The 27,339-nt window shown below is 37.2% G+C and overlaps 1 protein-coding gene across 3 annotated transcripts; it reads left to right on the top strand.

The window, feature by feature from the left end:
* Positions 1-1,047: 1,047 nt before the first annotated feature.
* REST (RE1 silencing transcription factor) lies at positions 1,048-18,684 on the top strand. 3 transcript variants are annotated; one of them, XM_058169858.1, is made up of 5 exons: positions 1,048-1,204; positions 1,555-1,721; positions 4,492-5,408; positions 9,503-9,586; positions 12,769-18,684. In XM_058169858.1, the coding sequence occupies exons 3-5, from the start codon at positions 4,502-4,504 to the stop codon at positions 14,445-14,447; spliced, it is 2,670 nt and encodes an 889-aa protein (XP_058025841.1). In that variant the 5' UTR covers positions 1,048-1,204; positions 1,555-1,721; positions 4,492-4,501; the 3' UTR covers positions 14,448-18,684. The 3 variants fall into 3 exon arrangements, with proteins under 3 accessions (XP_058025841.1, XP_058025842.1, XP_058025840.1); XM_058169859.1 differs by lacking the exon at positions 1,555-1,721; XM_058169857.1 differs by lacking the exon at positions 1,048-1,204 and having other exon boundaries at positions 1,396-1,721.
* The last annotated feature ends 8,655 nt before the right edge of the window (positions 18,685-27,339 follow it).

Raw genomic sequence — 27,339 nt, 5'->3', positions numbered from 1 at the left:
ACTATGATTTGCATTTTACCTGCATCACTAACTCAGAAACAGCACAGGGGTTTGCACAACAGTTGGTTAATATGGTTTGTAAGTCTGCAGCTCAGGGGCTAAATTTGTAGAATTCATGTGATTTACACATTTTGATTTCTGGGTTTGCACACTATGTGCAGTGATGGGATTCAGCCAGTTCGGGAGAACTGGTTGTTAACTTTCTGAGCAGTTCGGCAAACTGGTTGTTGGAAGAAATCATTAGGGCAGAGAACCGGTTGTTAAATTACTTGAATCCCACCACTGACTATGTGAATGGTAAAACACAGCTGGCTAGCTTGTAGCGAGCTGTGTGAACACAGCTACTGTGTTGTGGGAACCAACCCATTAAGCTGATTCTCTGAACCATGATAATTGAAACCATGGCTTAATGTGTTGCATAGTCAATGGCATAGCCAACTAATTTTTATCTTGGGGGGGAATTCCTCCCATGTTGTTAATTTATGGCTTCAATGTGTCTCAATTCCGGAAAGTTAATTACAGGTACATACATTACGCGAACACAACCAGCATATTTAATATGCAGTCCTGTATCTCCCAAACATTGGATTTTCCCCCCAAAGTAAACAAACATAAATTGAGCGTAACTTGAATTCCTGAGATGTTGAAATTCAGCGTAGTCACGCAATCTGTGTTATGCACCACCTTTTTAAAGGTAATAATTCATAGAAAGTCTACAGGAGCAAGCCAACAACTTAGTTTACCTAATTTAAGATGGCACATCTTTGCTTTATAGCAAGCTACGTCTCCACTCTCCCCACCCCACCTTTTCCCCCCTCTCTCTTTAGGATACTCCTCTTCTGCTGCCAACCAGGACAGCAAAACAAAAACAAAAACCCAGGCAAGAAAGGACCACTCAACATGGCTGCGTGTGACCAAAGGCAGGTTTTCGAGGATCACGAACCGCGCAGGCCAAAACCCTGACCTGGCGTGAGGGGGAGGGGCGGGTCAGGGCAGGGCAGTAATTGGATCGGGTTAGGATGGGCGGGGCCCGCTCTCGCGGCGGCTGCCGTTGCATGCGCGTGGTGAGCGCTGGAATGCGCGGCGCCGTTCGCCTGCCTTCGCCATCGCCCTCCCCGCCGCCCAGCGGATGAGGCTCCCCGTCTGCCCTTGACTCCCTCCGGCCGCCCGAGGGGCTTCCCAGGCGGGCGCTAAGAAGCGGGAGGTGAGGAACCCCCGGGCCGGAGGTGGGAAGTCGGGGAGGCGGGCGGGGCGGGGGGGCTGTTGCGCTGGCGGTAGAGGGACGCGGGAGCGAGCTTGTGGCGCTGTCCAGGGCTGATCTGGAGGAGGCTGTTAGTGCCGCTGCTGCTGCGCATGGGACGGCGGCGGAGGGGGTGGAGTGAGCGGGTGGGGAAAGCCGAGCCGAGCAGGCGGGGAGGGCTGGCGAGCTACGGGGCCTCTCAGGAAGGAAGCCCCTGGAGGAGCCCCAGAGGAAAGGTCTCCCTCTTGCCGGGGAGGCTCGCCACCCCGGCTCCCCCCCCTCTCTCACCACGGGCCGTTATTTCCTTGCTGCAGGAAGAAGGGAAGGAAGTTTGGCGGGGAGGAGCCGCCTCCGCGCTGTCGTCTCCCGTGCTGAGAGTTGCCGAGGAGGCCGCAGCAGCAGCAGCAGCAGCAGCCGCCCTGCTTGGAGCTGGACAGCGATTTCTCGCCGTCCCCGCTTTCGGGCCCCTTCGCCGTGAGCGGTAAGCTGAGGGTGGGGGGAGGTGACCTTGGGCTCTGCGTCCTGCACGGATGGAGAAGCCGAGAGGCGTTTTGGCACTGTCGCCGCCGCCGCGGCCCCTCGGAGGTGCGAGTGGGCCTCGATCGTCTTCTCCCCCCCCCCGCCACGCTTTCCCACCAATACAGATCCATGCTCCCGCTCCTTTCTCGCCTTCCGGAGCGGGGGATCCCCCTTGATCTCCTCGACCCACGCCCTCCACCTCGTATGTGACCTGGGGGGGGGTGTTGGAGGGGCCCGGGGGCGAAGAGTCGAGGAAGATTCTTGGTTCAGGGTTAGGGGTGGAGTGGAGTGGATGGTTCCGGGGAATTGTTTTTGGGGTGGGGAAGCAACAAGGCAGGAGCTCCTGTCGCCAATTCCCCCATTTTCTTAGATCGGGAGCTGCTTCAGGAGGGAAGGGAAGGAAAAAAGTCCCCACCCGCTTTCGCTGCCGCCTTGGGGGAGGGCGAGAGAGAGAGAGAAACTTGGGCGAATCTTCTTCGTCTTCGGTGACTTTTCTGGGAGCCCACTAGAAAGTTATGGAGGAGCTGGAACTTTAGGAGGAGGGTTTAAGGGAAAAAAAGGAGGAAAGGAAAAGTGGTAGATGATGCATCTATCGCGAGCCGTGGAGGCCTTGAGTTGGCCGACTTTGAATCTATGGTGCAGGCAAGAGTTTTGCAAAGAGAACTGTGCTTTGTGCTCCTACTTGGTATTTGAGAAAATGGCCGAATGCCTATTTCTGGAATGCAACAGCCGCCGCTGCCGATGGTTGGCTGGGCTGGCAATATACATTCATTTAGTGAGGGGCTTTTTAAAGTGCAAACTTTTGGACGTTTATCTGTCCTAATCTTGTGATTCGTTTATATATTTACAGGGGGGGAAACACACTTGGTGGGGCTTCAAAATCAGTTCTATATAGAATCGGACTGAAGGCCCAAAGGTTGATGCTTTAATTAAAAGATTCTTTCTGGCTTTTGAAAACTTTCAAATAGAAATATAGTTTTGCTTCCTCTGCTAAGAAGCAATTTCAGATGTAGATCTGAGAATTACTGATCTTTTTATGTTTAGACCAGAGCAAGCAGGCACATGTAAATTAAAATCACCCCATGCTGTTAGTTTAATTTCAAGACTGAATAGCCCACCCAGCAGGTTTAGGAGTAGAGTAACAAGAGTTTATGTATTTAATTAGAATCTTACCAAGTACATACTGGTTTAAATTTTTGAAAATAAATTGATTGAATATGATTATCAAATATTCTTATTAACGTGGATTCCTACCTACTGTAGTAAGAGTATAATAATGTAGTCTGGAAACATTAATTTTCAGTCATTTCGTAATGGCTATGTTCGTGTAACATAGTGCACAAAAAACTAATGTGACACATTTTAATCTAGTATTTTGTGCGAACTCTGCCTGAGTTGTTCGTTAATGGTTCAGTGAGTTGTCCAACCGCAGAAAATTAGATTAATTCCATAAAATGCTGTGCAAACATAGTAAGTGGCTATGAGGTTTTGTTTTTGCTTTAGCTTAGCCTAGCATGATATACAGACAAGGCCATTATGGTTTGTGCAACAACTATAGTTAAAAATTCTGGTTTAACATATGTTAAACCAGTCAGTGTTTTAAAAAGTTACATAACCCCTTATTTCGAATTATATTGCTTGAAATCTAATTTCAGCCACAATATATAGTGCATAATAAATACATTTTTACATCTTAATACAGATTTTCTCAAATTTGTCCATATGAACTGATAATTGTATTAGGTTATTAACTACAGTGAGTAAAATACAGAGCAGTTAACTTTGCCTGATAGAAGTTAACTTATGAACAGGCATGATTCAAGATAAGTGAAGAATCACAGTTAACAGATGGACATTCTCTTGAACATCTTCTTTATTTGGCTCTTCTCTGTGACCTTTATTAACCATGTTTTTGGATTATTTATTCATTCTCTCCCTATAGAAGTTTTGTGTAATTGAAGTTTGAAGTATTCATATATCTTTGAAATGTAGATACATTTGTGCAGGAACATACATGGATCTAACTCAGGTGTCCTAAAGTTTTTATTGTATTTAATGGAAATAGTATTTAATGGAAATAGTCCTAATTTGATTTAGATGTCATTGACCGCCATATTGTGTTTTTTTGTTATGTGCAAAAGAAGTCAGTGAGTATACTATAGTTTACTTCCAAATCTCATCTCAAAAGTATGGTTTGTTAATTTACCAATTGTGACTTGGTTTAGTATTGTATTGGAAATGGCATGCATGTTTTGTTTTTAGTTCCCAAGTCTTTATGAATTGTAATAAGTTTTGTAATAAGTTCTAGCCAAATTGCAAAGTGTAAGGAAATAGTAACTGAAAACTTGACATAAGATTAATCAAACAATATATTTACTTTGCTAGTTTAAATAGGTCTTGCTTCTGGCTTGTTCAATTGCGATTAAAGCAGTTTATTTGGTGCTGCAAATTGGGTCTGCTTTACGGAGTTAACGATTTACTGTGTATCTTACAAAATAAAAGGAATGACCAACTTTGTGTGATCCTATTTAATTAATTTTCTGAAAAAGATTATTTCAATACTGTATGGATTAATTAGCTTGATTTTAAGATAAATTTAGTTAGATATATTGCCAATAACATTGAAATCTTTATTAAATTGTCCTTACTATATTGCTGGAATTATTTTTTGCTTAGTAGAATTCAACTTCTCCATAAAAATGAAATTTACTCAGATTTCTTTTTTTTAACAGAATTGTTGTTATGGCAATGCGAGTGTTGGGGCAATCTGGTGGCAGCAGCCTATTTTCTAGCAATAGTAACCTTAGCATGGCACTGTCAAACGACATGTATGACTTTTCTGAACTTTCCAAAGCTGAACTGGCAGCACCTCAACTTATTATGCTGGCAAATGTGGCTCTGACAGGAGAAGTTAATGGCAACTGTTGTGATTATATGGTTGGTGAAGAGAGGCAAATGGCTGAACTTACAACGGTGGGTAACACCAATTTTTCAGACAGTGATGGAGAAGGAATAGACGATTCACAAAGAACAGAGAATGACTCTGAAGGAATAGAAGATATGGATATAGACCTTATTACTCCTGAGGTTCATAATGCGGAAGCAACTGGACTATCAGAGTCTACTGTTCCTCACTCTTGTAATCAAGAAAAAGTCTTTTCATTGGAAGCACCAGATGCTCAGGAGAGCACAGATGACAAATGTAAGGGTTTGAAGAACAAACCATTTCGTTGCAAGCCATGCCAGTATGAGGCGGAGTCTGAGAAAGAGTTTGTCCATCATATTCGGGTACACAGTGCCAAGAGATTCATTGTAGAAGAAAAAGCTGAGAAGCATGGCCAGGTTAAAGAAACTGACTCTAGCACTACAGAGGAGGTTGATTTTTCTAAGGGGCCTATAAGATGTGATCGCTGTGGCTATAATACTAACAGATATGATCACTATCTGGCTCACTTGAAGCACCACAACAAAGCAGGAGAAAATGAAAGAGTCTACAAATGCACTATCTGTACATATACAACAGTCAGTGAATATCATTGGAAAAAGCATCTAAGAAACCATTTCCCACGAAAAGTATATACATGCTCACAGTGCTCCTACTTTTCAGATCGGAAGAATAATTACGTGCAGCATATTCGAACTCATACAGGTATGTGTTGTGCCTTATTTTTTGAAGTCTGTTAATGAATTGTAATGAGCTTGTGTCAAATTTGCTTATTTGTGCTTGTGCATTATAAGGTAAATTTTAATGTAAAGGTTTAACATTTCATTATTTGAAATGTGCAGTCAGTTATGAATATCATATGCTGATCCTTGCTGATATGCTGTGGTTAATGAATAAAAAATAATAAAGCCAAAGAATAGATTATATTTGCAATATTCATTCCATCAAACTAACAGCACTTCAGATCTGCTTTATAGATAGAACCCTCTGGAGCAGATTTGAAGGTAAAGATGGAAAAAGGGATATCTCCTATCATGAATGGAAGCGATTTCAATATCTAATGTAGGGAAAATAAAATTGTGCACCTACCAGGCATACTGTGTTCCTACTGAAAGCTCTATAATACATTTCAGGACTGAAACAGCCTTTCAGTTTAATGTAGCATAACTATTCCAGAGCAGTCAATTTATATAATATTTATTGTTCATACTCTACTTTGCAGTAATTCTTCATGTAAAATGTTATTATGATTTCTAAATTAGGAGATATTTAGGATTTGGACCAGCTTAAGAAAAACATTTGCAATAGCTGTTAACTAAATGGGATGTTCTGAAAAATCAAAGTAGTAGTCATGGCAGTGTGATTGAAACCTTGCTCCTTTTTGTATATGTGTTTTCACATCCGTGTACAAATAGGTGAATCTTTGGTTGTATTGCTCTTACTGTCATCTTGACATTTTGGCCTACCCCCATGGATGCCAATATTATAAACTTCCAGAAGTATGGAAAAAGAATGATGGACATATTGAATTAAACTTTGAATTGATCCAGCAAATTATAATTGGTTTAGATTTAGGTTTAGATTTGTTAAGATAAATTGCTTTGAAATAGTTCATTCTTTATTCCACTAATACTAATAGCTTAGATACTAACATTTAAAACATTTCAAAAGAGAAAAACGTTTGGCATTTAGTTAAAAATCAGTATTTGTTGACCTTGCATATTTATTTATACATATTAAGATGATTTTTTAAAAATTAAAATTTAACTTTAAAAACTTAAAATTTAGTCAGTTTCCTTGCTCTCAATTGGGAATTCAAGATCACCAATGAACTTGAGTAATGGAGAATTAACAAATGAAAGAAAACATTTCTACATGGCACACAGTGAAATAGTGCAATTTGCTGCTACAAGATATGGTGATTAGTATTACTTCGGGCAGTTTTCATACTCCTAGTTCATCCATGTACCATGTTTAACCCTATCCTAAGATATAGAGACCTTATGAGGATAATACAAAGTGAAAAGCCCAACATTACATAACAGGCAACATTCAAAGAGCGGTTGAGACCATCTAGATATCTCATTGTCTTTTTTCATTCTGGCTCTTTTGTCCTATTGCAACAAATGAATAGAACATTGTGGTTTTACAACTGTGATATAATACAGGTATTTCTCGACTTACAACACTTCGTTTACTGACTGTTCGAAGTTACAACAACCCTGAAAAAAGTGACTTATGACAATTTTTCACACTTATGACCATTGCAGCATCCCCAGGTCATGTGATCAAAATTCAGATACTTGGCAACTGACTCGTATTTATGACAATAGTGTCTTGGGGTCACGTGATCCACTTTTGCGGCCTTCTGACAAGCAAAGTCAATGGAGAAGCCAGATTCACTTAACAGTCATGTAGCTAATTTAACAACTGCAGCGATTCACTTAACTGTGGCAAGAAAATTCATAAAATGGGGCAAAATTCACTTAACAACTGTCTTACTTAGTAACAGAAATTTTGGGCTCAATTGTGGTCGTAAGTTGAGGACTACCTGTAATTGTTGCCCAGAAACTTAAATAAATATATAATCGGGCATGAAAAACCTGTAAATATAATCAACAAGCTGCCATTAGTCATGTTCAGAATCTTAAAAGATAGCAAGCAAATTTATAAATTGGAGAAATCCTATAGTTAGTAGTTGTGATTTTAAAAATACATTCAGAAATCACTTTACCTTGGTATTGGTACCAGAAAAATAAAAAATAGTGTTTTTTTCTCTATAAATTTTGAATTTTGTTCACTTCGCTAACTTAGTAAACAATAGCTTTTATTCGCTAACTTTGAATCTCATTTTAAGGAAATATTGAATAATATTGTTGCTATGAAACTCTTCTTGATTATGTATAAACTCAGATGAGATTATAAGGCAAAGTATGCTTGAAATAGACAAGCTATATAATTAGCGTTATGATGCAGTTTCAGAATAAATTTTTAAGTACAGGTAGTCCTTGATTTAGTGACTATTTGAAATTACAACAGCAATGAAAAAAGTGATTTATGACCATTTTTCACACTTAAGACAGTTGCAGCATCCTCATGTTCAGGTGATCAAAATTCATGTGCTTGGAACTGGCAGATATTTATGACAGTTGCAGTGTCCCGGGGTCATCTGATCCTTTCGGGACCTTCTGACAAGCAAAGTCATTTTAAATAAAAATGCAAGTTTAAAATGTTTTCTAGATATCTCAATTTGCTTATTCTTTTATTTCATGTCAAAACTAGTCACATTTAGTCCCAAGCATATTCTTCACCTCCTACCTTTGATATAATATCTCTCTGTCTCCCTCTCTCCCTCTCTGTGTGTATAAACCCGAATATGCCAAGAGCTACATACCTAGACCCATGAAAACCTACGAAAACAAATATATATATGTTTTCTGAGGTTTCGCGAGTATTTGTATGTAGGTCTTTGGTTATTCGGGTTTTCTCCCGCGTAAAATTGGAAGTGTCTTGGCTACGTTTCGACGAAGTCTCATTCGTCATCTTCAGGCTGGTGTTATCAGCTTTGTGCTTCTTTCCTAGGAGCAATGTTTCTAGGAGCAATTCAGACTAACCTGACCACAACCAAGCCTCCACTCAAACAGAACACACCCCCATCCAATCAGAGCACAGCCAACCCCATCATCAAATCAGAGCACAGCCAACCCCCCAACCAATAAGAACACACCTCCACCCAATCAGAACACAGCCAAGCTCCCAACCAATCTGTTCAAACCCCCACTAGCAGTTAAAAGGAAGAAACAGCTGCGATCACACATTGCTCCTAGAAGCACGAAGCTGTTAACACCAGCCTGAAGATGATGAATGAGACTTCATCGAATCGTCGCCAAGACACTTCCAATTTTACGCGGGAGAAAACCCGAATAACCAAAGACCTACACACACACACACACACAATGATATAAATTAATTTATACATTTAGCTTGATTTTACCTTTAATTGTAACTCAGATATATCCTATCATCTTTAACCCAATTGATATAAAGCTTTACTTTTCATTCTTCACTGGTTTTATGATTGTATTTGTTTATTGAAGAAAAACACGGTTGCTTTACAATTTGAGGTAAATAGGATATGTTCAGTATACAAAGTCATGAAAATATTATTTCTTATGAGTCACTCTATAACTCAAATCTTATGAGCCATCCACTCCCAGTTTCTATCAAGTCCTCTGGTATTCTTCTCACTTGCAATAGAAGAAGTTTAGAAGAAATAAGAAACTGGGAAAGTCTCCTTGTTTTATTGGGAAGTAAGAGTTTTGTTTGATATAGAAACTTATGATCCTAGAACAATCCCTGTTTTCCCAGTTTTAAAGCAGCAGGATAGAGCAATCTACCAATTGTGCAGTGATTTTCATGTCTCTTGTCATTCTAAAGTTAGGAAAGGAGGGGTGATGATTGCTAGTTAGTCATGTGATGGTTGTGAAAACTGTAATGTGTAGGTGGGAGGAAGGGCAGTTGGAAGCTTCTGGGGAGAGCATTTTCTAACAACGCTGAAGCACACATGCTTAGCTGAGTTTTCCTGTTGCAAAAAATATTTATTTTGTATTCCTGAGAAACAGCTGCATTTACAAAGCAAGAGAATGACTTTTTAGGTGAAATATGGCAGCTTGTGATAGGATCATTTATGTTTGCAGTATTTGCCAGCTATGTTGGACTCTGGGAAAATAATTATGAGCACGTACATAATTTTCTATGACAGCAGATTTTATACTTGACTTAATGCTCTGTTTTCACAGGCGAGCGTCCCTATCGATGTTCTATGTGTCCTTATTCAAGTTCTCAGAAGACTCACTTAACGAGACATATGCGTACTCATTCAGGTTGGTAAAAAGGCAGTTCAAGAGAGTTAAGATGGTATTATAGTTACATGCAAGGTTGCAGGCAGCATTTCACCAGAGTTTTCCATATTAAGCTGTTAAGTGCTGAAAGCTAGCAATGCAGGGCTACATGAGCCAAAAAAAAAAGCAAAAGCAAAAAGCAGTCTGTTATTTTGTGGTGCTAATTTCTGTTAAGTATTACATATGTTTGTTGATGTTCAGACTTTAAGCCTTCTTAAGAAGATAATTCTTGGTTAGATATAAAATTCATTCTGCATTATTCTTATTTTCTCAAATCTTATAGAAAATTATATTCACTATTTTGGGATCTATTCAGTTTTATATAATTTATGCATCAGAACACATAAAGTGCTTTTTAAAATGGGAGGGTGATAGACATATTTTGTGCCTGCATCTGTTTCTGAGTATTCCTCTTCTTGAAGATGCTTTCCTGTATTTTCAAACTGTTTTTTTGGGAAATTTTTATGCTGTTTTTATTTTTAAAAATATGTTTGTTCAAAATGCCCATTTTGTTTTATTTTAATTGGTTAAAATAAGGGCTAGCAACTTGTCAGGTCTCTGGTCCTTCCAAAACTTAAAAGTCTCAAAGGCTTGCCAAAGCTTGTGAATTTTTAGTGATTTTTGAAAATAATTCTGTTTTAATTCAGTTCGGGTTTTGGGAAGCTGTGGTTATCATGTGGATTGTGGGAAGGTCTGACATTTGAGGGTATACCATGTTGCTGACCCGATCTAAAATTACACATTGCAGTATTATATATCCTATTATATATGAATTGATTACACTGTAATATAATGCCTTATTGAAAAGGTCTTCTGAGGGGAAAAAAAACTATTATAGACATAGTATAAAAGTAACAGTTGCTGATGCAGCAGCAGCAGCTTCTGTAGCCCGGCCCTTAGATTCTTTGCTGACCCACATAGCCTTTGTTTTTGGTGTTACTGGCTCTTTAGAAGCTGCAATTTGCTTTTTTGAGTAGGAACACAATCCATTATGGGGATATAGAGATGTTGTAATCATCATCTCTTAGCTGTGCTGTTCCAGAATTGAGTGAATGGTGTATATAGCATGCTATCAGTGATATGTGTAGTAGCAGTGCAGTAAGGCTTTAAGCCCCTTTTTCCAATTTGGCACTGTGGAAGAAGTTGGTGAAGTCTGCTACCTCTCACTATCAAGCTCCCTAAATTCAGTGTAATCCACAACTCACTAGGTAATATTGCAACCCTGCTTCCTCATTGTCTTTGTGCATATCTTCTAAAGATTAAATGCAAAGAATGCTCATGAGTCTGGATCAGTGAAGCCCTGAGTAGAGCTTGCTTAGTCAAGCACTAGCTTTAGGGATCAGGAAGGAAACCAATTTGAAACCTGTGAGAAATACTTTTAAACTCTTATTGCCTAATGTTTTTTGAACTTTGATGTTGCATTTGTACTTGTATGTGTTTTCTTTTGGGTTGTCTGTGTCACTCAGCTAAACATACAACAGTATTGATAGTTGAAATCTATGCTCAAAGTTAGGGCCATTGTAGCACTTCTACAGCCATGTGATGAAAATTCGGGCACTTGGTAGCCTGCCCATACTTATGTAAGTGCTTCAACTTCCCCCATCTATGCTCTTTTAGCCCCCTACATTCTGTGGCTCCTCTTGCCCAGCTAACTGTTACCATTTTCTTGCTTCAACTGCTGACCAAGCACACCCAGGCTGGCCTTTGTGAGGCAGCTGCTGACTGCACCGGGCCTTCTAGAGGCCATGTGTGGCCTTCTCCAAATCATGTGTAGCAGTGTGAGGTTTTGAACCCTTCCAAAGCCTTGCGAGAAAGCCATACATGAGCTGGCAAGGCTGCATGCAGTTTAGAGAATAGTGCAAGTGGCCTTGGAAGAAGGCCTACCACGGCCAGCAGCAAACGGCCAGGCTGGACACGCCTTGTCAGCAACAGGACAAAGAAGACAGTGAAGATCAGTTGGCATGGTGTAATACAGGGCAGCAAAGATCTTCTTGGGGATGGGAGGGGCTTTGCTCTGCCCTGTTGGAGCTTCCTGGGCATTGGATGTTTCCTGGGTGTTTAGTGCATCCTGAATACTGGCTGTTTTGCACTCCACTGTGGACACTTCCTGGGCATTTGGCACTTCCCAGGATGTAGTGCCTTTACACCACACTGCTAGGCCAGGCTGGGGTGACTGAGGCTTCCAGGGGTGGCTGTGGCTTCTTTCCCTGGCCTCCTTGTACTCACAGTAAACACCCTCCCAGAGTTGCATATGGTCTGTCTTGGGCCTCCCTGGGTTTCCCCTAATCTCTGGATTCCTCCCCCCACCCGTTTATCTGGGGCTCTCTCTAAACAACCAGTGATTCTCGTTTAATGATGGCACGTGACATCTCATTTTATGACCACTTCACTTCTAGAGTCCAGTTGTGGTTGTAGGTTGAAGACTATCTGAATGGACTTCTACTTGTAGCAGTTTATTGTAAACATTCCTTATTGTTCCTTCAATTTGCTTTATTCAAATGTGAGTGTTATTGTCTATTTGGGAGGATAGCACCAGAAGAATGATATAAGCACGCTTGAAGGAAACTGCATTTGGATAAATACAAAAAACACAAACCCACAAACCATTTACCCTGTTCAGTTTGCTCAGCTACATAATTTTGCAAACATTTTGAAACAATATGAAAGTTAAATTGCAGCAGTTTATTTATCATTTTTGCTCAGAATATTAAAGTAAGATACACTGATTTTCAAATGGTTGGATTTACAGTCTAAATATTACAATATCATGCTGCCAGGGGTGGGTTGGGGGAACTGTTATTCCTTCATGAGAGTATATTTTCTTTTGGGGTATGTACAATAATTGTGTAAGATAATTATTCATCTATAATTTCCATTTTTCTACATTGCTTTCAATGGACCAGTTTGGTTTGGATTCCAAATGCTAATAATACTGTAGAGTGATCTTCTGGTATGTATACAACATAGATGGAATGTCTAATGATTTCTTGCATGGTTGTTTTCTTTCTTGTATTTTGTTGCTTTTTGTGAACACGTTAAGTGGAAAATCAAATTATTCTTAAATGCAAGAAGTTCAATAGCATGATGAACTGTATAAATCTGTAGCTGTACATAATTTGTGATTTGCAATGTAATGGTTAGTAATTGATTCTTCCTTGCTTTAGGTGAGAAGCCATTCAAATGTGAACAGTGCAGCTATGTGGCATCAAACCAGCATGAAGTGACTCGACATGCAAGGCAGGTTCATGATGGGCCCAAACCATTGGCTTGTCCCCACTGTGATTACAAAACAGCTGACAGAAGCAATTTCAAGAAGCATGTTGAACTCCATGTCAGCCCTCGTCAGTTCCTTTGCCCAGTTTGTGAATATGCTGCATCCAAGAAATGTAACTTGCAGTATCACATCAAATCCAGGCACCCGGATTGCTGTGATATCACAATGGATGTCTCAAAAGTAAGATTAAGAACTAAAAAGAATGAGGTTAGCACTTCTGAGAACATTAACACTGAGAGTAAACCAGAACAGGAACAAACAAAGAAAGAGTTGACTGAAAAGAAAAATGAGAGAGTTGTAAAGGAAGAGAAGAAAGAGAGTTTGTCAAAAGATAAGAAACCAACTAGTAATGCGAGTGTAGGCCAGATCACAACAAGAAGCCGCAAAATAGTTAGTGAAAGAAAGGAAGAAAATGTAAAAATTGAAAAAACTAATAAAACTAAGAAGGCAAAAAGAAAAGCAGAGAATAGCTCTATTTCATTGACAAAAGATTTATCAACAGATATTGATGTAATAGTGAGAAAGAAAAAGAAAACTGAAAAACTATCATCTAAGAGTCAGGATGAAAGCAAATCGGAGGTGACCAAAAAGTCAAATTCTTGTCTTAAGAAAAACAAAAAAAAGAAATATTTGAAGAATAAAACTGCTAAGAACAATAACAGTTCTGATAGCAAAAAGATTGCAGATGAAGCTTCTGTTAATAAAGAATGTTTTCTTATTCATGAAAAACAAAGGAAGACATCTGATACTTCTTCCAGTGAGCAGGAACCTGTGCTTCCCATTGATGAAGAGAATCAATTTGCACCTGAAAATAACATACATCAAGAGCTACATGAACAGCAGGTAGACACAGATATCCCAGCGGAGATGAAAAACCAAGAAATATTTACAGAGCAAGAGGAGATTGCAAAAGATGTTTCAGAGAATAACACTGAAACAGGACTGGCAGTTATGCCTGGGACCAGCTCTGTGGATTCAAATGCCACCATGGAAAAAGAAGCAAAGGACATTTTACCAGACTTATGCCAAGATATTCAGATGACACAAACCTGTGAGATAGAAAGTGTGACTGATCCAGATTTAGTGCAAGAAATACGGTCAGTGCAAACATGTGACAAAGAGATAATGAGTAAAGAACTTCAAGATGATTGTTCTACAAAACAATTACAGGCTGAAGACCCAGCAGGAGCTCAACCTCGCCAAAATCCAGAAAAACCTGAACACAATCCTGGAGCAGATTTGGCTTCATCATCACCAAGTGGCACAATAGTGAATGAAAATCAGGATGTGGAAGAGGATGAAGGTATCCATAGTCATGATGGCAGCGATATAAGTGACAACATATCAGAAGGAAGTGACGATTCTGGATTAAATGGTGCTCGGACGGCCCAAGAAAAAACAGGTCAGAAATCATCCCAAGAAGTAGCAGAGGCTAAGCCTACAAAGGAGAACTATGTGTGTATATTTTGTGACCGGTCATTTAAAAAAAAGGGTGAATACAGTAAGCATCTGAATCGACATTTGGTAAATGTATACTATCTTGAGAAGGCAACAAAGGAGCAAGATTAACCAAACACAGTTTAATGACAATTTATTCCTTTTTTGTAAAATCTTCTAGAGCTTAGGTACAGTTCTTGTAGAATCTTTGCTTAAGCTCAGTTTGCTTTTACTATTAAGTTGTTGGTTGGTTATTTCCCCCAACCTTTGAAGAAAAGTTGAACTAATTAACTATCTGTTTCTCTTTGATTAGAGAAGCCAAATGGGATATGAAATGTTGTGGCTTACAAAGCTGTCAAAAGTCCTTGAGATAAAGTCCTTGAATCACTTGCATGTTTCTGTTGATTTGCAACAGATATATATGTACAACTTCATAGGTTTAGGAATGGACAGCCCAGGGCAATATTCAGGGGAGTTGCTCCTGTACAAGCTCTTTAGGAATGAGCTGAGAATGCTTAGAAGTATGCAAAACCACTGTCATGTTCTTGCAGAGGTCTATTTCCATAGAGCTTGAAATGTAGGTGGAATCAGTTGATTAAGTCCCAAGTCTGTGCCTGTCCATTTAACAAATTGCAAGGAGAAAGTTTAACCTGAAAAAGTCACGGATATATTCTGTTCCTCTCTTTCCCTTAATAATTGGAGAAAGTAAAATATCATTCAGAGTTTACTTCAATATGCTATATTTCTGATCACCTAGTCTAGAACTCCTTCTTGAGTCCCATTTATGCATACTTGCCACAGTATAGAATTATTTTACTGCCATGCAGTTCTGTGCCATTGTAATAGGTGAACACGAGAACTACATGGATAAGAACAATTGTTTGAATACATCCGATATGTTCAAGTGTGCTCGTATGTTTCTGATTATCAGAGTACTTGCCAGTCCCCAAGTGGGGATGTTCTAGATATAGATTGTGTAGTCAGGGAAGCACCAATTTTAATACATTAACAGCTTATTCCATGCAGAACCTCTTCCTTGAAAAGGTGAGCATGAATTTTGGATATAAAATCCTGAGGCTGTTTATCAATGGTTAATAACTCCTTGAAAATTTGCCAAGTACACAGGCCATCTTTGCTAACAAAGTTGTTATATAAATGGAATCTTAGAAATAAAAAATATATAACTTTGATGTGCCTAGTAGAATCTGTTTTGGTTCTTGTTTATCTTAATGTGTTAGTAGGGTGAGTGCTTAAAAAAACTCAGCTGTACAAGAAACACAATAGCTTATTTTGTAAAAAGAGCACTTTCGGGAAAAAAAATGAGGTTCACTAGCGGTAAAAAAAATTCATGAACGTATTTTTAATTTGCATATACATTTCAGGTCCCCCCAATCATGATCAGCAAGCCAAAATCTTGAAGTTCTTTCCATCTATTGATTGGTGAATCCATAATTTGGTAAATACTTCTTTAAAACAAGGTCATTTCCTTTTGTGCTTTAAGATGAGAAAAATGTTGCACATAATTGTTTTATCTTTACCTATGCAGTTTAAGTCTTTAGGAGTTTAGTATTTTTGTTGTATATGTACATTTTATATATGCATGTTTAGTTTTGTTAAATCAGTTTCTTCCCTTAATGTTGACACTTTCAGATTTGTTGCTTATCATGGCCAGTATTGTCTGCTTCTTTTGACTATAACTTTCTGATTCTATGTTGGTTGATAACCTATAAAATTGCTTTAATACTTTTAATTATATCATTTTGGACAAATATTTCTGTACATTTTTGATTTAACTGTTAAGAGTTGCACAAATAAGTCACATGTTCCTACCATATTAGCTTCCATTGAATTGTGCATGATGTCTTTATAGGGGGTGTTCTAATGAAAGTTCTGAACTTATCCTTCTCTTAAGAAGGCTATTTAAACTTAAATCCACATATAAGTTTCCATTTAGGAGAGCTTTCGTTATTAGAAAAATTATGGATCCAGCCCATTGTTATTTGTATATATTCTGTTTTAATAACACTTTTGCTTTTTGCATTATAAATATTTTTGCCATTCTCCTGCTGGGGAAAAATTAAAATAAATACAATATACATTGGGATTTGTCTGTCACCTGTTTCTTTTAGAGGGGCTTATGTGAAACCTTTCTTGGTGAATTTAAAAGTATCAATAGAGGTAGTTATTTGGTTTTAAGACATTGCTAGCATTATAAATGAAATATCCACTGTATTTCATAATTAATTAATACAAAAATGAATGGCTTGGACCATAGCTCATATTACATTATGCTTTTTCTCAATGTGCATTTATTTCAGTGAGTGTTAATTATAGTTTGCTAGGTGAAATTGCCTTGATAGAATAAATTGTTCATTTCAAAATTTATAAATCAGAAAAATCCTGATAAGCAACAAACCTTGAAAATGTCAGTTGTAAAAATTTCCATTGCCATTAAATCAAGTTCTAAGCATCCTGATCCTTTTTACAATTCACATAAAGATAAATTGAAATGATCAGACATCTGAAGAACAAATGTTCAGGCACAGGGAGAGAAGCACAACTTTATTTTAAAGACTTTTGCTTGAACTTTCTGAAAACACAATGAAAAGCTACAGATAGCAAAACTGAGCATGCAACCTTTCATTTTTGTTCATTTTCAAATAATTTTTGTTTTTTTTAAATTTATAGGTGTAAGTTTATTTTCCAATGCAGCAAATTAGCAGATATGAAAACTATTGTCAAAGTCTACAATCTGCTGTGAAGCCCCATTGCTGTATTCTTGAATTGTGTTGACTCATGTCTTATTGTGTGTGCATGAGAATCTCTTGATTATATTTCCAGATGGCTCTCAAGAGACTTTTATTTGCTGCTTCAGAAATACTGAAACAAACTATATTTAATTTTTCCCCTTGAAGAAAGCTGATCTTGCATTATAGTTTGGATTATATTTAATTTTTCCGTATTCCCTTCTCTTTTCTCTTGGAAATGTTTATAGCTGTTTCAATATAATTAGACTCAATTGAGAAACCTAACACTTTTGTGGAGGTGTGGATGGCAGATTTGCAATAGAGGCCAAAGATCTGAGGGAGAAAAACCCTTTAGGACAAAAACAAATTGTGTAGTATTAGTTATTTGTGTGTGGAAAACTATGTCAAAATTTACTTCGCTGTGACAATCATTGTCAACTGAGAATCAAGTTGCAACTATATTTATGTTGATCCATTAAACATTGCAGAAATGTCTTCCTAACCAGTTAGCTAAAGTAGCATTATTCACAGTTCTGTTGACGGTTGTAAAATATTGTTTTATATGAGAGTTGGACAGAGACTGGAAACTCCATTACTCTGTGGACTTATTTTTAATGTCTTCCTATTTTAAGAGAGATGCTTCCATTTTGAAAGAGCCTTTGTGGCCTTGGTCTACATTTCTAGCAATTTTTTAAAAACCAAGTTGGTTGGAGAAAAAAAGGCAGATATGTAGTAATAGTGTTAATCACATCAGATACTTTGATGTATTAAAATGATATATGACTTGAAATAGGTACTAGAAAATGATTAGAGATAAAGGTTTCACAGTAGAAGGGATTAGAAAATAGTGCCTGTATTCCTGAGCATGAGAATGCAAAGGAATGAAGTGTTAAAAGAACAAATATGCCAGTGATATTATGATGTGTCCCGAGATTTATTGGCTTTATAACTATCATAAATCCCAATATTACCTGTTGTCTGTTTAGAAGAAGACAGAATTACATGTTTTAAGGTATGCCAGTAAACGATGGAATGTCACTCCTATCCTCATGTTAGACGTAGCTAATGGATGAATAAATTAGGGTTAAAAGTATACATAACGTAATCTATGTTTGCTTAAGGTAGTTATTTCTTAAACTGAACATTAAGATTATAAGAATTGTGGATAGTTTTCCAGCTTCTCCTTACTTAAAGAAGGCTTCTTTTAGCAGCAGTGCTTAATGCAACATCTCAACTTGACAAATACTTTATTAATATATCATGTTGAGCACTATAGTTAATAGCACTGTTAGTATTTGTGGAAACAAATACTTGAACTAAATTCTACAAATAAATTAAAGGATAATCAGGAGCTTGCAATACAACTGAAGACTGCTGCTATCTGGAGCTTGATTTATACATAAGGCAGGAGCGTCAACCCTGTTTAATGTGAGGACTGCAATTCATATCCACAGCCAGCTGGAGGAAGAAGAATGCTTTCCAATGATTCATAGGTGTCACTGGAATCAACATTATTTTTCAACCCATTTAAAGCCTTTTGGAGGAGATCTAAGAGAGAATGGGAGCAGGAGGCATCACAGTGGTAAATTGCTCCAGTTTTCACTCTTATTTCCCCTAGTGGTTTAAAACTTTCTGCCGTATTATGGCTGTGTGATTTGAGGCTGTTTTGGACTGTTTTTTAAATTTATAGGTGTAAGTTTATTTTCCAATGCAGCAAATTAGCAGATATGAAAACTATTGTCAAAGTCTACAATCTGCTGTGAAGCCCCATTGCTGTATTCTTGAATTGTGTTGACTCATGTCTTATTGTGTGTGCATGAGAATCTCTTGATTATATTTCCAGATGGCTCTCAAGAGACTTTTATTTGCTGCTTCAGAAATACTGAAACAAACTATATTTAATTTTTCCCCTTGAAGAAAGCTGATCTTGCATTATAGTTTGGATTATATTTAATTTTTCCGTATTCCCTTCTCTTTTCTCTTGGAAATGTTTATAGCTGTTTCAATATAATTAGACTCAATTGAGAAACCTAACACTTTTGTGGAGGTGTGGATGGCAGATTTGCAATAGAGGCCAAAGATCTGAGGGAGAAAAACCCTTTAGGACAAAAACAAATTGTGTAGTATTAGTTATTTGTGTGTGGAAAACTATGTCAAAATTTACTTCGCTGTGACAATCATTGTCAACTGAGAATCAAGTTGCAACTATATTTATGTTGATCCATTAAACATTGCAGAAATGTCTTCCTAACCAGTTAGCTAAAGTAGCATTATTCACAGTTCTGTTGACGGTTGTAAAATATTGTTTTATATGAGAGTTGGACAGAGACTGGAAACTCCATTACTCTGTGGACTTATTTTTAATGTCTTCCTATTTTAAGAGAGATGCTTCCATTTTGAAAGAGCCTTTAGGCCTTGGTCTACATTTCTAGCAATTTTTTAAAAACCAAGTTGGTTGGAGAAAAAAAGGCAGATATGTAGTAATAGTGTTAATCACATCAGATACTTTGATGTATTAAAATGATATATGACTTGAAATAGGTACTAGAAAATGATTAGAGATAAAGGTTTCACAGTAGAAGGGATTAGAAAATAGTGCCTGTATTCCTGAGCATGAGAATGCAAAGGAATGAAGTGTTAAAAGAACAAATATGCCAGTGATATTATGATGTGTCCCGAGATTTATTGGCTTTATAACTATCATAAATCCCAATATTACCTGTTGTCTGTTTAGAAGAAGACAGAATTACATGTTTTAAGGTATGCCAGTAAACGATGGAATGTCACTCCTATCCTCATGTTAGACGTAGCTAATGGATGAATAAATTAGGGTTAAAAGTATACATAACGTAATCTATGTTTGCTTAAGGTAGTTATTTCTTAAACTGAACATTAAGATTATAAGAATTGTGGATAGTTTTCCAGCTTCTCCTTACTTAAAGAAGGCTTCTTTTAGCAGCAGTGCTTAATGCAACATCTCAACTTGACAAATACTTTATTAATATATCATGTTGAGCACTATAGTTAATAGCACTGTTAGTATTTGTGGAAACAAATACTTGAACTAAATTCTACAAATAAATTAAAGGATAATCAGGAGCTTGCAATACAACTGAAGACTGCTGCTATCTGGAGCTTGATTTATACATAAGGCAGGAGTGTCAACCCTGTTTAATGTGAGGACTGCAATTCATATCCACAGCCAGCTGGAGGAAGAAGAATGCTTTCCAATGATTCATAGGTGTCACTGGAATCAACATTATTTTTCAACCCATTTAAAGCCTTTTGGAGGAGATCTAAGAGAGAATGGGAGCAGGAGGCATCACAGTGGTAAATTGCTCCAGTTTTCACTCTTATTTCCCCTAGTGGTTTAAAAACTTTCTGCCGTATTATGGCTGTGTGATTTGAGGCTGTTTTGGACTGGTTTTTTTTTAATGAATAATTTGCTTTGTTGAGGCCTCCTGTTTCTTTTCCTATTCTAACTTTGGGGTGGGATACAAGTTTTAAAAATTGCACTACTGAAAATTGGCTATTCTCAGCTGAATTTCAGTGGTGTAATCTCAGGGTGCTGAAGGGCCACCTGTGACCTAGAACTTTCAAATCTTGTTATAGGCAAACTGACAGGTCAGTTTATGCCCAGCATTAATAATTTCAGTATATAATACATTTTGTTGATGAGTTGTAAACAGAAGTTAATTTAAATTTATTGAATCTTCACTATGTTGCTAACATGCTGAGGTACAGTATTGATATCCAAATAGGTTCAGGAATTGTTTCAATGAATATATAATTTTCCACCTCTAAATTTCAAATTACACTAGCTAAATAAGTCTTTTGTAAGCTGGCACTGAAATGTTTTATGTTTGGTTGCACCGTGTTTGATGCTTTTAACAGTGCAATACTTGTATTATTCTCTCAATTTAAACCAAAGGTAATTTGTTCGTGCTTGCTATCTACTGTAGTGCATGAAGTGCTTTTATACATTTGTAATAGATGTAAAATCAGAACAGATCACATGTCCTGGGTTTTTTATTTACCTAAACTATGTACAAGTCTTTGTTCAAATTATAAAGTGTTAAAACTAAATTGCATATTAACCCTTGAGTGTATTTTCCCAAGCATAGTTATAAGGCAATAAACTTTATTAAGGAATACGCATAGATAATTTGTCTTTTATTCATTCATGTGTTATAAATGCCTATTATGTATGAATTCATGGTATGAAGATCTTCATTGGCTTTGTGAATGATAAGTGTGTGTGTGTGTGTGTGTGTGTGTGTGTGTGTGTGTGTGTGTGTGTATATATATATATATATATGTATGTATATGTATGTATATGTATATGTATATATATACATACACCAAAGTTCATATATGCAAAGAGATAATAAATATACTAAAATGGAAGAAAATTAGAGTAGTTGCAGATTGGCAAGTCAATCACAACTGTTCGTTAAGAATACATATTTAAATGGGCAATGGATCCTTGACATGCAATACACCAGGTTGCAATACATTTGATGTAGAACAGGATGGCTGTTAAATTATCTTTTGGCACTTAAGGTTACACTTAATTTATTGGGGAGGAACGGGTTGTATGGCAAAACCTATGCTGGGTGGATGATAATTAACAAGAGGGCACTGCAGTATTTTGCACTTCAGTGAGTCAGAATTTCTTTGTTATTTTTCTGGTTTTGAGGGAGCAAAATTGAGACAGGTAAGCCTTATCTTTACATTGTCACATTTATTCTTTTTCAAACATTTTACTATTTTATATGACCCATTCTGTTATAAATTATACAATTAACACACATGCTTAGATTGGTAGCTTGTTAAGTTCTTCGTAATCATAATAGCCATTTAAAATTATGAAGGTAATGAACAAAGGAACTTAGAAGTTCCCCAAGTTCTGACTATTGCACTTCCTTTTAATCATAGGATTGTGATTTGGATGCTTATGAGGTATGTGTGTGTGTGTCTGTGCAGGGGCTGAAACTCCTGCTTAGATTTCAGCAAGGAGGATTTTTAGCTCCTGAATGGAGAGACACTCATGCATGGCCCGTGCTGGGCCTCCCAGAGTTTTTCCCACCCCACACTTCTTACCTGGGACTCCATCTGCTTAACCACCTGAGAGAACTGGGAGTTCAGAAATTGTGGTTGTTGAACAAAGCGGTCACTTTGCTCAATGACTGAGATTCTGGTTCCAATTGTGGCAGTTAACCAAGGTCTACCTGTTCTAATAAATGCTACTGCTTGTTTATATCTTAGTTCTCTAAAATAATATCAGAAGAGAAAACATTAATGGTATCGGAGGAGTTTCAGAAACAAAATTATAGAATGAAATCCAGCAATCTTTGTTCCATAGAACCTGAAAGAGATGATTTATCTCCCCATAGCTCTTGCTATTCACTTAGTATGTTCTCCAAAAGGCTAAAGAACTCCCCAGAATAGCCTGATGGGAGTGGAGCTCTGGAAAAGAATGGCAGCAAGATAGATTTCTCCCACTTTGTGAAAAATAATAAATAAATAAATAAAAATTGTAGCTTTTAAAAGGGGAAATTAAAAATTAAGGGACATTGAAGCAACAAAATACCAATAGATGAAAACAACGTTTTAAAGTAACCTATGTACAATACTAAGTTTATTCTGGAGACATATTCAGTTGGATCTTCCTTATTCATATCCAATATATATTTATAGGATTGGAGCCTTACTGATCAGATTCTTATGCAAAGGTACCATGTAATAAACTTCTAGTGCTTTGAACTCAACTCCTGTTGCTGGCTACTTGCGCCTGACAAGAGAGATGACTGGCCCAAAGTCACCTAACTGGCTTTCATGCCTAAGGCAGAATTTGAACTCATGGCCTCCTGTCTAGTCTGGTATCTTAACCATTAAATCAAACTACTCTCTACTATTAAAATTAAAGTGGAAGGATGCAACAATTTTGAAGCAGGAGATATTTCTGCAACTGAAATGCTGTATCATGAAGGCAATAAATGAGAAGATTGCAATACTAGGGATAATACAATTAGTGATTGCTAAACAGTAATAATTTCTAATACAAGTAGTCCTCAACTTACAATAGTTCATTTAGTGACCAAAGTTACAATGGCTCTGAAAAAAGTGACATGACTGTTTTTCATAGTTATGACCGTTACAATTTGGTCAGATGATCAAAATTCAGATGGCTGGTAACTGGTTCATATTTATGATGGTTGCAGTATCCCAAGGTCATGTGATCAGCTTTTGCAGACTTCTGACAAGCAAAGTCAATGGGTAAGCGATCTATAAAGAATTCTATTACTAAATTTGTTACTAACTTAGCAAATGCAATGATTCACTTAACAACTGTGTAAAGAATAGTTGTAAAATGGGGCAAACTCACTTAACAGATGATTCACTTAGCAACATAAATTTTGGGCTGAGTTGTGGGTAGTAACTCGAGAAGTGAAAAAAGCATTATTTGGTTCTGAAGGACTGTTTCCTTGTAGTGTTCTTCAGCAGTTTTTGTTTTCCAAGATTGCCATTGGGATTTGATTATGTGCCATTAAGTTTTTCTCAGCTCTTAGCAATTACATAGATTTTCTTCCTACCTGGTCTATTAAGCATATACTCATCACTGGGTCCATTCAGCTTGCTGCTAGTTATCTTCTTCTGTGTCCTTCCAGCTTTCCCAGCATTAGGGCCTTTTCTATCTTCGCATAATATGTCTGAAGTAGAATAATTTGAGCTTTGTTATTTGTGCTTTGAGTGAGATTTGTCTGAGGATCCATTTGTTTGTTTTCTTGGCTGTCTGATGTATTCTCAGGAATCTTCTCCACACCAAAGTTCAAAAGTGTCAAGGGTCTTCCTATCCTGTTTCACCAAAATTCGTCTTTTGCCTCCATAGAGTGTCACAAAGAATGCCATTGCTTGCATTATTCTGATCTTTGTGGGCATCACAGTACCTGAATAAGGATTTCTTATAGATTTTCAAACATGTTTTCCAAGCCTTAAGGAATCGAAGATCCCATTAGAAATAGGTCTTGTCATTAAGCAAATCTGAACCAGATTCTTGTGCAGTCACAATATGTGTGTTAAAGTTCAACTGGTGGTTTTAGAACTCTCCTTAAAGGTATGCAGCACAATTTCTGTCTTATCTTACATCTCTGTAATCAACAGTAAAGCTGCTGTGTTTAGTTTGATTAAATTCACATATTGTATGAACAATATCCATGCAGCCTGTTTTCTGATGATCCTAAGTACTTAAATGTTATAGTTTGATCATAGGCCCCAGGCTAGAAAGCGAGAGATTCTGAGTTCAAGTCCTGCCTCAGCCATAAAAACCAGGTGGGTGACTGGGCCAGTCACTGTGTCTCAGCCCAACCCACCTCACAGGGTTGTTTATTGTGTAGGGAGAATAGAAGGAGGAAAGTGTGTTGGATATATTCTCTGCCTTTAGTTATTTGTATAAATAATACAGGCGAAATAAAAAAAAATAAAAAGTTACAATTATGAATAGTTGAACACTGCTCATATTTCCACTTCATATACACCATCCCTTCTTATCTTCTCCCTGCATAATTTTCATTGGCATGTTAAAGACTGTCTCAGCAATAAAATCAATGTCTGGGCTCTGGTTTACCACATCGTCCCCAACAGCCCAAGCTTTTTTTTACCATTATTATAGGAGAAATGGGTATATTCTCCACATTTTTTAGCCCAGGAAAAGAGGAACTATAATTTGAGCCTACCTTGTCATTTTGTCACAGTCACTGGTGAAAGTAAAACTTTGCTTCTTTTCCTCCCCACTCATATATTCCAGATTGATGAAGTATTTATATTTAAATAGCTCCTACGTGTTCCTGTACCGATGAATCCAATAGCAGTAGTCTTGGTCCCTTTTCATAGATTGTGTTACACCTCAGTTATTTGGCCAGTCTGAACCAAAACTGTTTATCTACACAGCCTGTTTTCTGAATCACTGCCCTGACAGGAGAGAACGTTGTGTCTGACTTAAACATATATTCAGAATTCACTGGTCTCATAACAGGTTGTAAGAGATCTGTATTAATCTAGTCTATGCACTCCGTGGTATAAGGCATGTTTCCCTTCTCTACTATAATATCTAACTCAGTGTGAAGAGAATCACATTTGGGAAAAATAAGATTTGGGATTATGCAAAGAATGATTTAGTTGTCCTACTAGTTAACATGTTTTACTAACTTCTAGCCAACTTCGGGGAGTGGTGGTTGTGGTTAGCTAAGACATCAAGCCAGAAAATAGAAAACTCACTTCTTTAGTACTCTCACCTTAGGCACAATGGCAACTAAGTGATTTTGGGCCAGCCTCTCTGTCAGCTCTGGGAAGGACATAATGGCCAACCACTTCTGAAAACCTTGTCAGAACTGCAATGACTTGTTCAGGCCCTCACCAGGATTCAACACTGACTTAAGGAACAAATGAAAACACAAAAGCATGTTAAGAATGGGTTGCAATATATTCATTTAAGATAAATGTAAATTTAGTATAATTTTGTCACTACACGACTGGCGACACCCAAGGGAAGGGCCTTCTCTGTGGGGGCTCCCACCCTCTGGAATGAACTTCCCCCAGGACTCCGCCAACTTCCTGACCTTCGAACCTTCCGCCGCGAGCTTAAAACACATCTATTTATCTGTGCAGGACTGGACTAGAATTTTAATTTTAAATTTAATTTTAATGGGGTTTTTACCATTTTAATTGTAATTTTAAATTTTGGCCTATTTAAATAACTTTTTAATTTAGTGTTTTATCTTGTATTATATTTGTATTTTTATCGGGCTGTAAACCGCCCTGAGTCCTTCGGGAGATAGGGCGGTATAAAAATTTGATTAAATAAATAAATAAATAAATACTATCTGAAGCTGGTTGGATAGACGAGTGTGGTTATATAACATCTCCAAATACTATGGATGGGCATTTGAAACTATAAATGGTTAAAAGAATTGAAAGTGTTAGGTAAGTATCTTGCTTATACCAAATGTTTAGCGAGAAGGCTGTACAACAGCTATGTATAATAATTTTCCTAACTTTCAAGTATCATATTGACGACTTCAATGACAAAATGTTTTTAACACTTAGGCAATGATGGAAAAAAAAGATGGAAAAGAAAATGGGTTTGTTTTTTCTCCCAATTCTCTTTTATATTGAAATTGAATTTTTTTTTTTTTTGCCTATCAGAGACTTATTCCCTATTTTTCCCCCTGCTATAAGTAAGAATATTATTACTTTCTTTTTTCTCTTTGGTGGCATATTAATTCTGAGAGCTCTAGTAGGATGAAGAGACCACTGATTATCATCTTGGGTATGAATGACATAATCTTGTTTTTCCATGAGTAATAAAGCCAGTTAAAATTGGACAAAATTGCATTAATTGTATTTGTAGAAAATCCTTCCTGTGGTATTGACAGTATCATTCTACACAGTATTTGCTAACGTGGTGAAGAATTAATGTAAGTATCTCTAAGAAAGTCCCATACCTGCAAAATAACTTAAATAATTCAATAACAAATTTTGGCATATTCTTTTGGATTTCATCTCCAATAAATTTTTCCCTGCTTCATTCCTTAAGCCGTTTATTAGATTTCATGCCAAATTTACACTTACCTTGGCAGCCACATTCATTTATTTTTGCAATTGGTAGCAAAACAAGGTATCTTGCATATTAGGAAGGAACTGTATCTCAAAATGCAGTACATTTATTTATTTAGCTGAGTTTCTCAGTTGTTCTGTGAAATAATAGTTACTAGTCTCTGTAAAGTTTCACAGATCAGTCCCATGGTCTCTGTTTTCAAGGAAATTCAGATATAAGAGGGAGTGAAACAAGTGACAATCATCACATAAGCCTGCACGGATAATAGTGCTTTGTCCCCTATGATTAAAAACTGCCTTGTTAAAAGAGTGTAGCAATTTGTTTTAAAATATGTATTGTATTTCTTATTTGCAGCTGTTTATGCTAACATGTGACCTACATTTTGGAAACTGATATCTTTAAAGGAAGGTTGTGAATAATTTGTAATAAAATAATTATTGTGGACTAAACAGATGTAATTTATGTACAGTAGATAAATATTCTAAACCCTGAAGGAAAGTTTCATATATTGTTGGAGTTGTAAGAGGTCATCTTTCCTTTCTAGCAATATTTGGCTACCAAAACTAGAAAAAAGCTGAAAAGAATTACTGGTCTTTAAAGAAAAGGAAGTATAAAAAGAAATACTATAGACTGCAATGTAAAACAGTACAATACCACAAAG

Source organism: Ahaetulla prasina, chromosome 2 (assembly GCF_028640845.1).
Source record: "Ahaetulla prasina isolate Xishuangbanna chromosome 2, ASM2864084v1, whole genome shotgun sequence".
In the NCBI taxonomy this organism is placed as follows: Eukaryota; Metazoa; Chordata; class Lepidosauria; order Squamata; family Colubridae; genus Ahaetulla; species Ahaetulla prasina.
The sequence above is the reverse complement of the archived record's forward strand: the minus strand, read 5'-3'. Positions and strand labels throughout refer to the sequence as shown.

Bases quoted from the DNA above. Each gene is read 5' to 3' on its own strand.
- REST (XM_058169859.1), top strand. From the start codon at position 4,502: ATGGCAATGCGAGTGTTGGGGCAATCTGGTGGCAGCAGCCTATTTTCT. The intron at 5,409-9,502 runs GTATGTGTTGTG...CTGTTTTCACAG, and splicing joins GCATATTCGAACTCATACAG to GCGAGCGTCCCTATCGATGT. The intron at 9,587-12,768 runs GTTGGTAAAAAG...TCCTTGCTTTAG, and splicing joins ACATATGCGTACTCATTCAG to GTGAGAAGCCATTCAAATGT.